Source organism: Pygocentrus nattereri, chromosome 3 (assembly GCF_015220715.1).
Source record: "Pygocentrus nattereri isolate fPygNat1 chromosome 3, fPygNat1.pri, whole genome shotgun sequence".
Classification (NCBI taxonomy): domain Eukaryota; kingdom Metazoa; phylum Chordata; class Actinopteri; order Characiformes; family Serrasalmidae; genus Pygocentrus; species Pygocentrus nattereri.
In genome coordinates this window covers 31,803,146-31,820,515 of record NC_051213.1, presented here as the reverse complement: position 1 = coordinate 31,820,515, position 17,370 = coordinate 31,803,146, and the positions used below count along the sequence as shown (strand labels likewise).

Here is a 17,370-nt window from a genome sequence, read left to right as displayed (position 1 = left end):
CTGTGAGGTTTGCGCCGCCTGCTGGTCGAGCGGAGAAACTGCAATCAGAAAGCCGCGATAAAACGCCTCCAGCGTTTCCAGGGTTGTGAAATCTTTTCTTATGCGATATGGGAGCATGTACAGTCCTAATCCCGGTCCAGTAATGGTTTGCAGATGAGTAATATAATCTTTAAAACAGTCATATAAGTATACAAGCTCTTCTTCATTTTCAGTCTCGGGTAACAGATCTAAACCATCCAACAACAGAGAGCTTGATTCAGTCACCTGGGTTTGAATAGACTGCTAACACATGGAAAGCAGTCATTTAAAGGAGGAGTGTGGCAGGGCTGGGCAATGTGGCAATATATATCATTATTGTGATACACCTTGTCACAATACAAAATGCTTTTCTGAACCTAGATATTGTCAATACTTGTGGAGCACACGTCAACTGCACGTTTTATTATAAAAAAGAGCAAAATGAGTCCCATTTAACCGGATCTACTGTAACACACTCTCACACAGTCTATGCCGCTTAACTTTCTCGAGTTACTTTCACACCTAGAGGCAATTTAGCATCTTCGGTTTGCCTGACAGCTTGTCAGCATGTCTTTGGCCTGTGGGAGGAAACCCACAGACACAGGGAGAGCATGTAGGCTCCACACAGTGGGTACCCTGGTCGCCCGGCCGGGGAAACAAACCCAGGCCCTTCTCGGTAACACGTGGCTTTCAAAGAACAGACTCGGAGTTGTAGATTATTTTTTTATTTCAATTAAGGGCAATGACTGAAAAACACTGGTACAATTCTTTCTGTAAAAACAAACAAACAAAAAAAAAAACCCAATCTTAAAGTATGAAGTCACCACCTTTTCCTTTATACCGTGGGACACGCCAGGGATGCCCGCTATCTCCCTTGCTTTTCAACCTGGCGATAGAGCCTTCAGCGATTTGGCTTCGTAGCCAGGACAGATTTGAGGGCATTGCACGTTATAATGTAGCACATAAACTCTCCCTTTACGCAGACGATCTTCTATACATTTCTAAGCCCACCTCATCCCTTCCACCAATATTGGAAATTCTGGCCCAGTTTAGCCATCTCTCTGGTTATAAATTGAAATGGCAAAAAAGCAAACTATTTTTATGAACTCTCTAGCAGTTCCTTCTGCAGTCGATCTTTCTCTTTAAAATAGAGGCAGGGGGATTTAAGTACTTGGGGGTATTCTTTACCAACTCATTTAATGACCTTTTCTCCAAATATTTTCAACCTCTCCTGGACAAAATTAAATCAGACATAACCAGGTCTATACTTTTTAACATATCCCTGCGGTTATTAGTAAATCCTTTTTTGTCAACCTTGATCATCTGCTGAACACATTTTTATGGGACAATTAACCCGCGCGTGTCAAAAGGTCAGTTCTCCAGCTCTCAAGGTCTGAAGGAGGCTTGGCGCTCCCTAACTTTCGTCACTACTATTGGGCTTGTAATATCCACAAATTACTCCACTGGCCCTATTGGAAAGCACCAAATGGCCCTCCACCTTGGGCTCATATTGAGATTGCATCCTCTTGTAGCTCCGTATTTACTGTAATTGTTTTCGCAGCTCCCCATATCTGTTAACAAAGCTCCTACGAATCCGGTTGTCATCAGTACTATTAAAATTTGGCTCCAATTTAGGAAACATTTTGTTTTTCATAGTGCCTCAATTTATATGCCCATCTTAAAAAAACACTTGTTTCCTCCATCCTGCTCTGACCCAGCTTTCCGCTTCTGGCCAAGTAATGGGCTTACTACAGTCTTCGAGCTCTTAGAAAATCCTGGGAGGGAATTACTATCTCAGACAACCACTGGGCTCACAGTGGTCATGGCCTACTGCACTTTACTAATGCTAAGCTGGCAAAGATATTTCCGAACCGAAGTGATGCTTGAGAGATGTAAGCAATCTCTGGCTGACCATTCACATATGTTCTGGACGTGCCCCCGACCTGCTAGTTTCTGGTCCAGTATATTTGACACTCTCAATCAAGTCCTCAATTGTAATTTAGGCCCTAATCCTTTAGCAGCCCTATTTGACATCACCCGATTTGGGTCTGCCTGCAACATCACAGTGTGTTATTGCCTTCACAACCTTGCTGGCCAGACGTGCCACTCTTCTTAAGTGGAAACAGGCCTCTCCACCATCACATGGTAGTTGAATCCGGGATGTCCTATTACACATCAACCTAGAAAAGCCAAGATTCTCCCTGAAGGGTTGCTTGAGGTTTTTTCACAGGACCTGAGATCCTATGCTTGATTTGATCAACAACTCTGCTTTACTTGAAGATAGCGAAGCCTAAATATGTGAATTGAGAGGTGTGTGGCCCTTTTTTTTATTTTATTATTTTTTTATCATTATTATTTTATTTATCTATTTATTAATTTTTTCTTTTTATTTAATCTCCCCCTCCTTATGTTATTTATATATTTGTACATATTGTAATCTATTATTTAAAGTTATTATTATTTACATATTGACTTAGACCACTCTTGTTCTGGTAGATATTCTGTTTATCTTGGTCAGATTCCCAGGAGCAGCTTTAGCAGAAGTAGGTGTTCTAAGGGGGTGGGTGGGTTAAGGTCAAAGGGTGAGGGGGTGATGCAGAAATTCACTTTTTGTTGTTTTACCTGAAAAGTGTAATATGTCTGTGATTCTACAAAAGGCAATAAAAACATTTTGAGGGAAAAACAAAAACCTTAACAGAAATCAGAACTCACTTGCATTATATGTCCAAAAGTACACAGACGGGTCTATTAAACAGCTACTTTAAAGTAAAATTCCATCAATTTTTCAAATTTCTGCACAATTAAATTGTTCAAAGGCAAAGCCAGTGGTTTGAAACAAGAAACTTACAGACCTCTGAAAGATGCCCGGCCTCTAAAATCTCAGAGAAAGTTATTCTATGAAATGGATGTGAACACTGATGCCTGAGACACTGTTCTGAAGACGTGTGTCCAGATGTTTTTAGAAAAGCTTTTGGCCATTTCTTCAAGGCAGAGAGGTACATGAAGGCTGTTGTAAGCCTAAATACCAAGATGTCTTTTCAGATTTAACACTATTTTACAATAACCAACTTTATATATAAATAATTCACCAGCCTGGTTCCTATCACCACCACTGAAAGAAAATAGTCTGTAATTTTCTCTACAAGGCAGAAAATGAGAAATCAGCAGAATTCCCCTTAAAGGTGCACTCAGTGCTGATACAGGTGTTGAATACAACATATAATCTCCTTAGAAAAGCACTGTCAAAAGAATGAGACACTCTAAAGCCCCCCAACATGGGGCTGTGAAGCAGTGGAACTGTGTTCTCTAGAGTGATGGAGCTCCATCCAATGACTTTGGGATGAGTTGGAGTAAAGTTTGTGATCAGAGCTACTTAAACATCAGCATCTGGCCTTGCTAATGCTCTTGTGGCTGAATGCAATCAAATTCTCTTAACAATGTTCCAACATCTAGTGTAAGGTCTTCCTAGTGTGAACAGGTGTCCACAAACTTTTAAGCATATAATGCATGTCTAATCTAAAATTTCCATTCAAAATCAACCAACCAACCTCCGGTGTTGCCTACAACTCTACACATGCATTCTCTTATGCTTCTTAAGACTGCTGGGGTCAGCAAAGGACTTTGGGCAGAGGGTGCAGGCATAGGGTTTTGCGCCAGTGTGGATATTCTGGTGGATTTTTAAGTTATGCTTCTGAACAAAACTCTTCCCACACCAAGTGCATGTGTAGGGCCTTTCACCAGTGTGCATCGTGATGTGGTACGACAGTCCTTGTTTGGTTGAAAGGCTTTTCCCACAGATATTACAAATGAACTGACATTTAGGACTGTGGATGCTCTGCTGTAATTCCCGGCTGTGCATCCTCATGTGTCTCCCGAAAGGACTCGGGTCAGCGAAGGACTTTGGGCAGAGTGTGCAGACGTAGGGTTTTGCTCCAGTGTGGATATTCTGGTGGATCTGAAGGTTAGTCCTGTTAACAAATCTCTTTCCACACTGCGTGCACGCATACGGCCTGTCTCCAGTGTGCATGGTGAAATGAACAGTAAGAGAATATTTTGATGACAGACTTTTCCCACATATATTGCAAATGTATCTAGGTCCTTTCTGTTTCTTACTGTTGGAGGGACCTGAGGCTCTCCCTGCTAAATCAGAATACTGATCGTTCAGATCTGTAGTGGATACATTAGTGTTTCCCTCCAGCATCACAAACATGCTGCAGTCTGAGCTGGTAGAGTTATTAGGCAGAGGTATGGAGTTATGCTGCAGATCAGATATCAATAAGGGCAAAGTGCCAAATTGTTCCTGCTCTTCATCTCTCTCTCCATCCTCCTCTTCTGTTTTAGGTGGAGAGAGGTGGCCATGGCCATCTTCAGCGTCACACTCTTCATCCACCACCAAACAGTCCTGAGCATCATCTTCACTGTCGTCTACATTGCGCTCTGATTCTGGCTCTTGGATCTCTGGCTCAACACTGCCCTCAATTTCAGTCTTCAGTTCTGAAAGCTGACAGTTCTCTTCAGCATCTGTAGTAGTATGAAGTTCATCAATGTGTGATGCTGGCAAGAAAGAAGTATGAAGAAGCATTTATTACATTTTTATCACCAGAAAAAAAACCTTACAGGGCCTGGCCAATATAATTTATCTAAAAAGTCTGTGACAGATACTGATTTTAAGAGGGCTAGATTTTTAGATAACTGATAATAAGGGAAGAAACAACTTTATACAGTCTCATGCAAAGGTTTGGGCACCTCTTGTGAGGTGTATTGTTGATTTTCTAAGTAAAAATAAGTTACACATCCTCTACAGAGAACACACTACACACTACTAACTGTGTATTATAATAAACAATTAATGTTTATTTGCTGATGTTAACACATGGGGGGGGGGGTGGCCTGTGGCTATGGCACATTTTATGTTTTTGGTTTTGTTTTGTTTTTTAGTGGACACATCAGTGTAGAGGATGTATTAACTTATTTTGATTTATAAAACATCATTCGACCAGGTGTTTCACATGACTGTACTAATTTTGTACTGCAGTAGTTTTAGTTAAACAGTGCTTTAATGACCGATTGTCAGTTTTCAACTGTCGCATTTCTTAAAAATGAGAAACTCATCGTTAAATGAGCTACACATATATTGGAGAACTTAGTGTATACATGTGCAGGCAGATCTACCCAGAATATTTTTACAGGTTTGTTTCAGTCAATATCATTGTTCTAGCAGTGTTCTAGGTTCTGGTGGGTTCTAAATGGTTATAAAAAGAGAAAGCTTTCTGAAAACTATATAAGGAAACAAATACCAACATAACGACTCAAAATCTGGGGTCAAGTAGAATTTAAAGAATATTCTGTCCCTGTCAGGCATAATGATACCATGAATCAAAAGAAAAACAATTACATGAGCGATTTGTGCACTGATCTTACCATCTAGTCGGTGCACTGCTCTGCCAGTAACAGATATCTCCACCTCCTCCTCCTTTATCCTCCTCTGCAGGACCAAGTAGATAAGGAGTTGTGTAAGAAAAAAACAAACTCAGAAAGAAACCTGACAGAGGTTCTACAGCTGTTCAGCAAAGAAGTACCAGCTTCTTGATATTTTTCCAGTTGAATCTCTCCATTAACACTGTCTGAGAGAGAATCCAACCAGCCAGAATACAAAAAGAATTCATAACATTAGCCTAATTACACACCTATGAACATTAAACCTTGATCATCAGATACTTTAATGAGCGAACGAAGCGTCATTTCTGGAAAATCGACTTCATAACATCGGAAGAATCACACACAATTTGATTAATGGCTTTATACTCGACTGATACTTACCCACTGACCTGCTTTGATATCTGTACGTTCAGTCTCCATATTTGTGTTTTTTGCACACTCTGAAGAACAAAGAAGAAACAAAATTGAAAAACTGACATTAAAAATAGCATAAAACATATCAAGTTCACATTCGTGCTTGATGTACCTTTAATGCCTTTATGAGAATGCCCAGTGTAAAAAGCTGTTTCTAGAGTGCAGTTATTAGCATTAACATTACAGCTGGGTATACCTACAATGGTATACCTGTATCTATATTGGTAGACTATGGATATTTACACACTGTGATATTGCATTTTGGAGCTAAAGGTATTTGATAGATAATGAGCATTAAATCCATTTTAACATCAGAGTCCATAAAATAACAGCATCATTGTTGCCAGGTGTGGTTTGTTTTTAGTTTTTAAGTTTTACTTTGCGCTCTTTCCTCACCATATTCAGGATCTGGTAACTGGCTACAGTGCCTGTCATTTACAGGGTGCTTCAGATTGTTTGAAAGAACAGATTAAAATCCATAAATATTATATAAGCAACAAGAATCCTTCCTAGAGATATTTTCTGTTTTATTGTTTACACTATTCAGTACAGTTTCCCTTGGTGTAATTTTAAGAAGAGTGAACAGGTCAGTAAAAGAACTGTCAGATTATTCATATAATTATATAATATTTTAGTCTTTTAGTACAGAGTAGTAATCAGGAAGAATGGGTCTGATTCATGCAAACCTAAAAAAATAGTAGAGGTGTACCAAATAAGGGGTTCTGGGCTTGTGCTAATATGTAGCCTTTGTCATATACACATGCAGATCATTTTCCATACACACTGATGTTGATGCCAGTATACCCACATTTATAATATATGAAAACTGCAACCAAATCCACCTGTATTTACATTAGAGAACTGCACCACTTATCTGTAGAGGATTAATGGTGCAGTAAAATAAATCAAACACAAATATTTTGGCATTTCCTAAACATTCTGCTCTTCTGGAATTCAATAAATACATCGTCAATTATCAGTTTGAAACACTGGTCATATAAACTAATCAGTCTGGTGAGAAGAAGAACAACAACAACAACAAATATCTGCTGATACCACCACACCTCTGATCTAATGCATCCCCGCTAAATATAATCAAACCCTGTCATGTGTTTGGAAAATGGTGAATTGTATCAACCCCACCCAGAACTATAAACATATCAGTCAGTCAACTCTAAAGTCGAATATGAAAAGCCAGCACCATCAAGCACGCTGCTTCAAAGGGCAAATTTCACCAAGTTTCTGCAAAAAAATAAAGTCAAAGTGGTTTAATGCGAAGTGATTAATTGTAGAGAGACGTACTGGCTCGGATTTCTTTACAGTGGAGATAGGAACCAGGGGCTGCAAGATCTACAACACAAACATATAACCATCTCATTAAATATCCAAAACCAAGGTATGTACGTGTGTCTATTTTAGTTTCTTTTTGTATTTGTACAAAATGTTTGTATGTGTTTATTTATACTGTTTTATTATATTGCTTTGAGTGGAGCAGAGAAACAAGGATGGGTCTAGGGTGTAGGAAAACCGGTCTTATGTTAGTTTATACTGTACTATGTTGTTATTGTTGAATATTACAAAATAAAAAACAGAATGTTCAAGACATAATAATAAAAATATCAAAACCACCAGTGAACCTACACGTCTTCTGAGTTTTGGTATGTAATGTTAATAATAGTAAAATCTTTGGGGACTATTTTTAACTACCCTTGCCTCACACCCTGTGTGTACCCCTCCGCCCTGAAGGGGTGTCTGTGATTCTGTTAAAGGCATTAAACTCTTCTGTTGTCCTGTTCCTGTGTGCACTGTTGTGCACAATTTTGACAACACTAGTTCTGCTGGACAAATGCCAGCAACAATCTGAGCTGTAACCGCCTTTAATACTGTGACTTAGATGGTTGCTAAGGTGTTGCTAGGTGGTTGCTGTGGTATCCCAACTGGTTGCTAGGGTGTTGCTATGGTATCCCACGTGGTTAGTAGGTTGATGCTATGGTACTCCAGGTGGTTGCTAGGTTGATGCTAGGGGGCGTTGCTAGGTGGTTCCTTTGGTATCCAAGGGGGTTGCTAAGCAGTTGCTAGTGTATGGCTAGGTGATTGTTATGGTGTCCCATATGGTTGTTAAGGTGTTGTTAAATGGTTGCTAATGTATCCTAAGTGGTTGCTAGGCTGTTGCTATGGTATCCCACGTGGTTGCTAGGTTATTGCTAGTGATAATCCAAGTTGTTGCTAGGTAAACGTTAGGTAGTTGCTAAGCAGTTGGCAAAGGAATTGAAAAATAGGAAAAAGGAGAAAATAATCGGGTAACAACAGCAGTGAGCATTCACTAATGAAACGCAGGTGGCCGCACGACTCGTGCGCGTTTCTGAAAGTCTCCTCACCACAGTCGGGCTCTGGGAGTTGGTCCAGTGTGTCCGGGTGCGCCACACTCTCCCTCCGCGTCCTGTGAGAGAGGGTCTCCTCCAGGAGGTGCAGTCGGCGCCTCAGCTCCTGGTTCTCGCTGTGACTGGCTGAGATCTGCTGCTGCAGAGCGGCGCTCCAGCGGGCCGCGAGCGCGCACACGTCCCTCAGCAGCGCGTCCACGAGAGTCTTCAGCTCCACATTAAACTGAGAGCAGCCCATCACACTCAGCTCCTCCATCTCTCTGCAAGGGGGATCTGTTTAGACGAGTCACACACAGCTCCGCTCAGGACGCTCGTCCAGCCCACGCCTTCGTCTCATCAGGAGCTGTTCCTGTCGCACTTTAAACTCCTACAGACAGAACCGCGCCCTCTGCCTCCTGCTGCCGCGGAGGTGTCACTGCAGGGTCCTGAACCAGGACAGCTTGCCATCATTTGATGGAGTTAAAAATTCTGGCTTGTATCAAAAACACTAGAGGATTTTAGGGCATCTATCCATGAACTGAACCTCAACAGAAGGTGGGTCCTGCAGAAAGACAACAATCCTAAAATGCCAGTTAACCTACAAAGAATGGTTGAAGCAGCAGAAAAGAAGAGTCCAGACCTCAATCCAATAAAATGTGAGAAAGCCCACCAACATAACACAGTTGAGGCAGTTCTGTAAGGAGGAACGGGCCAAGATTCCTCCTAGACAGTGTGCAGGGCTGATCGACAGTTACAGGAACCATCTGGTTGAAGTCACTGCTGCTCAAGGGGGTGACAGCAGTTACTGAAAGCAGAGGTTAATTTAATGTCGGCTCACTTTTTTAAATAAATGAAAGAATAACTAAACAATTGTTTATTGCTTGTGTTATTTGTATTATTGGACTGTTATGACATAAATGAAAACATTTTAGGCCCCATTCATGTAGAAACTTGAATAGTTCTAAAGGGTTCATGACATATGTGTATAACCTTGTATACATACATGTATATAGAATTGGAAAACAGTCTGATAAGCATCATGTTTCTATTTTAAGGCTCTGAGCTTATAATAAAGTAAACAAAGGTCAACAATATATCAAAACTAGTTTAAAACTCCCATATTCTACATGTTTGTACTTTTTGGGGCTTTTGACTTATGATGCTTGTGTGGTTTTATGTTCCAAAAACAGTGATATTTCTTTTTTACATGGCCTATCAGTTCCTATAATTAAACGGGCTGTTTTTAAAAGTTATATACTGCATTATATTTTTAATTCCCTACAAACATACAGTTGTCCATGTTATAGGAACTGAAGTTCGAATAAAATCGAACGCTCTAAGCTTTTTATTTTACAGGTATGTTTTGAGTAAAGAGTAAATTGAGGTCTGTTCACTGTTAAATTGTTCTTCTCTGTCTTCCTTCAAATCCCTGCTAAAAACCTCCCCTTTTCCTCTCTGTAGTGTTATGCGTCCCTGGGTTTGTAAAAGGCGCCATATAAATAGAACTTATTATCATTATTATTATTATTATTATTATTATTATTATTATTATTATTAATCGCCGTGTTTATAAACAGCTCTGCGTCTCTTTAACAGCCGAGTTCGTCTCGCCAACGTCAGCAGTGCGCCTGCGCGGTGTTTCCAGCGCTAGTGGAGCTGAAGGGCGCAGCGCGGCGGAGCAGCTCTCAGTGTCGGTGTGGCGACATTTCACCGAAAATGCTCAAATTCTTGCCAAACTTACTGCTGCTGGCGCTGCTAGCATTCCCGGCGACCCTTTTCGTGAAAGGTGAGTGACCTGCGAATCGAATTGAGGAGCTGTGGCGATGTTTCTCTTCGTTTAGCTTAGCATGTTTGGCTAGAAAGCTGTTAGCCGCGGGAAGTTCGGACTCTTTGAGTTTTCAGGGCAGAAATGTCCGCGTTGTGTTGACGTGCTTAGTGGTTTGTACCGTATTTGACACTGAGTGGAAAAGCCGTCTTCATGTTTGGCTGAGTGAGCCGACGCTACGCGGCTAAAGTTGGCTGACACAGCCTCTCCGCTGGGCCACGGTCCAGACACGCCGAGGTGTCGCTGCTAAACGCCCGCTTTTCCTTTCATTTGCGTTCCATTTAGTGCCGAACGAGTGGTCCGGTTCTGGCTGGTGGTTGTAGGAAACTTCCAGCTGGTGTTGATGGTTTCACAGCTAAGCTAAGCTCTTCATTTAGCTCGTTTCGTTCGGAGACCCTGTGGGCTGGACTGACGTGTCCTTACATGGTAGCTTTAGCATGGTAGCTCTGTTAGCCAGCCTGCGCGGGGGGCCAGCAGCATGAGCGCGAGCCGAGTGAAGGCTTTCACTGCACTGGGTCGCGGAGTGTCCGTAAAAGCGAGTCTGTATTAGTGATGATTTTAGCCTCACCTCTTTTTGTCAAGGTATAAATGAACCGCAGACGTTTTGTTAGGCGGAATTTATCAGTTTGAGCTAACGAGCTAATAGTTCACACTGCGCGATATATCACTGCTATAACTGTAGTGACACTTTTCACTGTGCACTTTACACTACAATATTGATGCAACTCAAAGTTGGTCATGTCTTTAATATGCGCTGTCAGACGACCTCATACCACTCAGTGCCTGCTGTGTGTAAATACAGCGAATCTCTCTCATATGCCATGTCAATATTTAGATATACTTTTTTGCGTAGATTTATTTCTAATTAGTATTTTTCTGCATAGTTAATGTAAGCTTATGTGTAATTATGTGTCTTGCTACTGAATCACTGCAGTTTCCCTCCGGGATCAGTAAAGTTCTGTCTAAAGTGAGGGATGTGGAGGAGCAGTGCTCTACAGACATGTATGACTATTATGTTAGAAGTGAATAACGATCTCTAAATTAGAGGAGTGTTGGATGAACCTGGTAATGATACCATGAATATATATGAAAATATATATATGAAATATTTGTGTGCAGGAAACTTGATTATTTGTGCCAGATGGCTCCTCAGTTGAGTCAACTGGCATCTTAACATTACTGACAGCTGAGGCGTTGAAGGCATCTGCCAGAAAAGAAGTGATAAAGCTGTAATAAATTATATATTATGTGAACTTGTATATTTCTTTATATATAACAGATGTAGTTAAGCCTTGTTTTCTTCCATGCACAAAATACCCTTTGGACGTAAAATCAAACGACGTGGGAAAATATATCGTACTAACATGTTGGGGTGTTTTTGCCCAGCCCTGGCTGCATCAGTGAACTGCAGCATGGAGTTGTGCAACATCTCTCAGCTCCAGGAGGATATTACTCATTTCCACAATGGCCACATCGCCTGTGGGTAGCATGTTATTGAAACCACTTACTTGTTTATTTGAGCATGCCTTAAAAATATAGTAGTAAATAAGGCTTTCAATTTTGATGCTAGGAGGAAAGAAGAACGATTTGCTCCATGGGGGGAGAGTGTATCAGTAGCAACAGAGGTTCTTCATTTTACCAAAATCTTATTGTTATTTTTAAGCTTATAGCTAAATGTGGTTATTCTCCCTATAAACTGCCTTTTCTCCACACTGGTCTCGGTGTCATTGTGTAGAATGCTTTCATTTTCAATGTAACATGCTAATTACATACTTCTGATATTTCAGGCCCATTAGTGGCTGCACAGGATGTTACAGAGGAAGAAGAGGCAGCTGATGAAGATTCAACCGATGATGTGATTGCAGAGGATGAGGATGATGAAGCAGAGGTGGAAGATGATGACAACACAGAATTAGTAAGGACTGCTGTTAATAGCTGTAGTTTTGGTTTATTTTGAAGAGTGAGCACAGAAATAAATCATTGTTTTGATCTTTCAGACTGAAGAAAAAGATGAAGAGGAGGAAGAAACACTAGCAGGGGAGGTGAAGCCTTCCCCTAATGCTGATACAACAATTCTTTTTGTCAAAGGAGAGGGTAAGCTGCGTTCTCATTTACCAGCATTACTTTATGCTGTATATTGGAGTTGATTTAAAAAATATATATATAATTGTTGGATGCAACAATTAAAAAAAAAAAAAAAGTTTGAATCGTGCTGTATTTTTAGTCTTACCGTTTTTCCTCTGTCCTGCTTTTTCTAACTCTTAATTCTAGACTTTCCAGCCAACAACATTGTGAAATTTCTACTGGGTTTCACCAACAAAGGCAGTGAAAATTTTGTTGTTGAGTCTTTGGACGCCTCATTCCGCTACCCTCAGGACTTCCAGTTTTACATCCAGAACTTCACCGCTCTCCAGCTGGGCACAGTGGTCCCTCCTCAGCGCCAAGCCACGTTTGAGTACTCATTTATCCCTGCTGAACCCATGGGTGGTCGCCCCTTTGGCTTGGTCATTAACCTCAACTACAAAGACAGCAATGTGAGTAGGCAGGCTTTTAGCAGTGTTTGCGCTGGATAGTGGGTGATCAGTTTATCTTAAGCTATCTCCATTTTAATGTGTTTGGATGCATACAGATTAGAGCTAAACAATTAACTTTATATCAAAACGGCCAATGGAAAGTGCAGTTTTCAAATTGCAAGGGCTGCAGTTTTAATTATAGTGTACATTATCAATCAAAGGTTGCCTTGCAAAGTTTAAGATGGGGATCTTTAGAAAATAACATTGTGAACTTACTGTAGACACTTTAAAAAGATAAAGCACACACTCCATTTTATGCACAGAAGAGTTTGCTTGGCTGCATTTCTGGGTTGTTTTATTTGGAGAAAGATGAAATGCTGTAGTGCAGCACAGTGGGTAGCGCTGTCACCTCACAGCAAGGAGGGCATGGGTTAGATTCCCCGGCCGGGCGACTGGGGTCCTCTCTGTGTGGAGTTTGCATGTTCTCCCTGTGTCTGCGTGGGTTTCCTCCCACAGTCCAAGGACATGTAGTTAGGCCAATTGGACATGCTACATTGCCCCTGGGTGTGAGTGTGTGTGAGTGACTGTCTGTGTCTGTCTGTCTGCCCTGCAATGGACTGGTGACCTGTCCAGGGTGTATCCTGCCTTCTGCCAGATGACCGCTGGGATTGGCTCTAGCACCCCCCCGCAACCCTGAGGGAGAAGCGGTTTATAAAGTGTGTGTGTGTGTGTGTGTGTGTGTGTGTGTGTGAGTGAAATGCTGTATATCCTGTGCAAATAATTCGTCCTTTCCTCCGTGTTTTTTAATAAATAACAGGGTAACGTTTTCCAAGATGCAGTATTTAACCAAACTGTCACCATCACCGAGAAGGAAGATGGACTGGATGGAGAAACGTAAGTGAAAAGTTTGCCTATGTAATTTAGAAGTAGATTCCTATTTTAGCTCTTCAGATGGTGAGGTTGTTGTTGGTGGTTTTTTTTTTTTTTTTTTTTTTTTTTTTTTTTAATTATAGAAACAAAATATCAGAATTTTCTCTTGTTTTCAGGATTTTCATGTATGTGTTCCTCTCTGGGCTTGGACTGCTGGTTGTTGTTGGCTTGCATCAGCTACTGGAATCCAGGAAGGTAAAGAGTTTTATTATAAACTCCAGTAATTCACTGTGAATTATGATTGATAACATGTAAGATTAGTGACCTGCAATATTTTTGTTGCTGTCGTGGAAGTGATGTACATGGGCCGCTCCAGTAACGTCACCCAATTTTAATTCTAAAACCTTTCTCAAATTATGGGATTGCTGTAGAGTTGCAGATTTTGGCAGAGATGTTGTTTTATTATTGCGTAAGACATTAAAGTGTTCCTTGTATGGACCGTGAAAGGTAGTACTGATAGCTGAGGTGAAGCGTACACTTGTACATGAAGTAAATGGCCTAAAACAATACTAAACAATTTTTTTTCTTATTCTTCTTTCTCCAAACTGACTGGTGACTATGTTCATAATTATGGGAATAAAAACTAAAATATTTATTAAAATGACAAACGAACAGTGAGTTACTGAAAGCTCTGTATTCTAAAGTTATATTCACCACTCATTATCTTGGATTGAAGCTAATATAGTTAAAGCCTTGACTGGGGCTTGCTTGGTGTTCCTCAGTAGCTCTGTTATTTTGCACACTCGTATTGGAATTGTAAATGTTGAACACGGGACATATATTTTTAGGCCTCATGCTTGCTTGCGGACACTTTCTCCTGCACATTAGCTTTGCCTGCTTTAATGCACCCACTACAGCTCAGTAAGGAGTTGTTAATGAGCTGATGAGTTGGATCAGGTGTGATGGGAGCAAACTAAAATGTGCAGGGCATTGAGCTTCCAAGATTAGGGTTGGGAAATACTGGTCTAAAAGGTTATATGAGAATTGAATAGAAATGAGAAATTTTAGGTGTGGTAAAGGTCACCAGGGATCACTGCAGATAAATGTTCTGATCAGTTTAACATGTCTGCTCTCACTGGTGTTTCTCTGCAGAGGAGACGACCTGTGGCAAAGGTAGAGATGGGCACCTCCAACCATAATGACGTGGACATGAGTTGGATTCCTCAGGAGACGCTTAATCAGATCAGTAAGTCTTTCCCAAAGCCTTTTATACAGCACCTCAGTACATGCAGAAATCCCTTGGAGTAGTAACATATCAGGATTATACAGCTCTGTAAGGCACCAGTTATAAATGGCCTATGTATTTTGAACACATGTAGTTCAAACTTGACTCGGTACCTTATCTGTTCTTTTTCCTGTTGTCATTTGTAAAGAAATATCTTCCCTTTTCATTTTTTCTGACTCGCACACTGTGACCTGATTGTGAATGTCAGAACAGCGTTTCAGAAACACTTCCATTCTTTTTCTCTTGCATGGACTTTGCTGGTGTTTCAAATGCGGTGCTGCTTTTGCTTGCTCTCTGGATCCCTCATTCTCTTCTTTTTCTCTCCTTTTGCATCCTCAGTGCAGAGTCGGCGAGGTGAGACTTCTTTTCACCTGTCAGAATCATGTAGTACAGTAATTAAGTGGGGATGATGGGATGATTAATAAAGACAATGTTATATATTAAATAGGCCTTGTGTAATATAAGCTTGTGTAATCAGTTTTAAGACCGTTGTAGTGTATAAATAGCCCATATCCATAATATAATCATCTTGTTTCCTTCCCATCAGTCACAGTGTTAATGTTCATGGGCAAAAGAACTTAATCTGACCGTTTTTAGAAACATAAATACAAGAATGACTTGCTGTCGTTTGGCAAATTTTGGAGAACCTAAATATTTCGTTGTATTTCGCACTAAAGCCTTCTCTTCAGAGTTATGATTTTGGAGAGGTTGTGCCATAAAGTAAAGAGAGAGGCTTTAATTTTCTCAACTATTTAAGCGACAAATAAATATTCATTTGAATTTTGTAAACTGTGGATTCAAGGTCAACAGATAAAAATTGTGTCTGTGCAGATACTGTAGCAGAAGTCTATGTGAATGTGTCTAAGAATGGAAATTCTGGTGTCAAGCAGTTAAACGAGAACTTTCATAGAGTTGATTTGTATCTGATTTATCTCTCTATCCAGATAAGGCTTCCCCCAGAAGATCACCTCGCAAGAGGACGCAGAAGCGTTCAGCTGGATCAGATGAGTGAAGAGGGTGTAACACTGCAGCGGTACGCTGTACTGAGCTCAGTCGGCTGGAGCCCAACAGCCCTGTCCATAGTCCAGCACTCTTAGAGACTGGTCCACACATGCATACATCCTAACTACTTACCAATGAAAAAAGAAAAACATCAAGGGTGAATAAAAATGTAAAACTACTCCACTTAATGTAACCATTTTTTTTTTTTTTTTTTGCCTTTTGAGTGGAGATTTTGTTAATTTTGTGCACTGGCTAAATTAAGCTTTTGGGTTTTTTGTTTTGTCCCCCCCTCTTTTGGGTTTTTTTTTAAGGAGGGGGGGGGTGAGTTCATCTTTGTGGATATGTTGAGAGGCGTAACCATGCAGATGTTTTCTGGAAAGCCATGCCTCTGGACACTGTTTTTAAAAAAAAAAAAAAAATTTTTTCTTCTCTCTCTTCCCCTTTCAGCACTGATTCTCTTCATACCCACACGCATGCATTGCTGTGGTTGATGGCTGACGTTTCTGCCACATTTTGAAGTGCACTGTGGGTTTTTTGTTTGGTTTTTCTTTTTGTTGGTTTTTGCCATTCAGCAGTTTTACTGATGGAGGATTGTTGACTGTATCACATTGTAATAATGGACTCAATTGCTCTCAATGTGCCTGTTTTTCTTCTGGGTCTCTCATCTTTCTTTATTTCACTTCTCATACTATTGCCAGATTCATTTTACAAGTGTGTTTTTCAGGACTTTAAAATCTCATAATTTGCTGAAGCACTGGTGTACATACTGGGTAGTGCGGGGGAGGGGTGGGGAAATCTACAGTTAATTTATTTCTTGTTAATGCCAGGCCTATGATTTTTATACTGTATCTTATGGCATGAATTTGGATGCCCATGTCTAGTACTTGTGTGCTTTAAAAGCGTAGTACACTACTGTACCCAGATGGGCCCTCGTCTTTAAGATACTGTGGGCTATGCCAGTCCATGGTAAATCAGCAGTCAGTGCTTTGTACTTAGTTGTACATGCTTTTTAGTAGGTGTATTTGATTTATTGACTGACAACTTTCCTACTGATGATTTTACGGTTGACTGATGTCTTTACAAATCATTTAATTCTAAAAAAAAAAAGCTGTCAACTTGGTTGGATTGCTTTATGCTTGAGCTGAAGTCAGATGTCTCTTCCTTGTCATGGCTTTCTCTCATTGGACTGTTTAATCTCAACTATTTTGCAAAAGTACTCCAAAAGGTTGTCCCAGTATTTTTTAATATCTTTTTTTTTTGTTGGAACAAAATGAGTGTAATTAACAGATCTTGCCACTTAAGCAGATGTTAAAACTGAAAATTGAAAAGTTGTCAGTTTGCCTGAAAAGTAAAAAGAAAATAAAGGTAGAAAGAACTTGCATTCGTTTGTTTTTTGTTCTTTTCAGAAAAATCCAGGACATTAAGCTGTTCATTTCATTAATTACATGAAAGCAAACTAAACCAATGCTTTTAATTCACTGCTTTATTAAGTTTTATTGTCAAAGGAGAATAAATGCTTTGCTTGTTTTTATATTAACCCTTAACTCTAATAGAATTACTCTGTAAATAAGTTTTGTGGTAAATCATCACTTCTCACTAGTCACTCTTGCTCTCGTTTGTGAAAGGGTCGTACTCTACATTATT

The 17,370-nt window shown here is 40.2% G+C and overlaps 2 protein-coding genes across 4 annotated transcripts; one reads left to right on the top strand and one right to left on the bottom strand.

The window, feature by feature from the left end:
• Nucleotides 1-3,131: 3,131 nt before the first annotated feature.
• On the bottom strand, nt 3,132-8,651 carry LOC108432764 (zinc finger protein 436-like). 2 transcript variants are annotated; one of them, XM_037537208.1, is made up of 5 exons: nt 8,250-8,651; nt 7,174-7,221; nt 5,839-5,897; nt 5,440-5,503; nt 3,132-4,572 (listed from the first exon to the last, which is right to left on the bottom strand). In XM_037537208.1, the coding sequence occupies exons 1-5, from the start codon at nt 8,506-8,508 to the stop codon at nt 3,587-3,589; spliced, it is 1,416 nt and encodes a 471-aa protein (XP_037393105.1). In that variant the 5' UTR covers nt 8,509-8,651; the 3' UTR covers nt 3,132-3,586. The 2 variants fall into 2 exon arrangements, with proteins under 2 accessions (XP_037393105.1, XP_017562347.1); XM_017706858.2 differs by lacking the exon at nt 7,174-7,221 and having other exon boundaries at nt 8,250-8,649.
• A 1,202-nt stretch (nt 8,652-9,853) lies between these two features.
• Nucleotides 9,854-17,107, top strand: ssr1 (signal sequence receptor, alpha). Of its 2 annotated transcripts, XM_017706856.2 has the most exons (9): nt 9,854-10,017; nt 11,844-11,971; nt 12,054-12,150; nt 12,328-12,590; nt 13,387-13,463; nt 13,616-13,694; nt 14,592-14,685; nt 15,064-15,078; nt 15,669-17,107. In XM_017706856.2, exons 1-9 carry the CDS (start codon nt 9,948-9,950, stop codon nt 15,734-15,736), a joined length of 891 nt encoding a protein of 296 aa, XP_017562345.1. In that variant the 5' UTR covers nt 9,854-9,947; the 3' UTR covers nt 15,737-17,107. The 2 variants fall into 2 exon arrangements, with proteins under 2 accessions (XP_017562345.1, XP_017562346.1); XM_017706857.2 differs by lacking the exon at nt 15,064-15,078.
• Nucleotides 17,108-17,370: the final 263 nt, after the last annotated feature.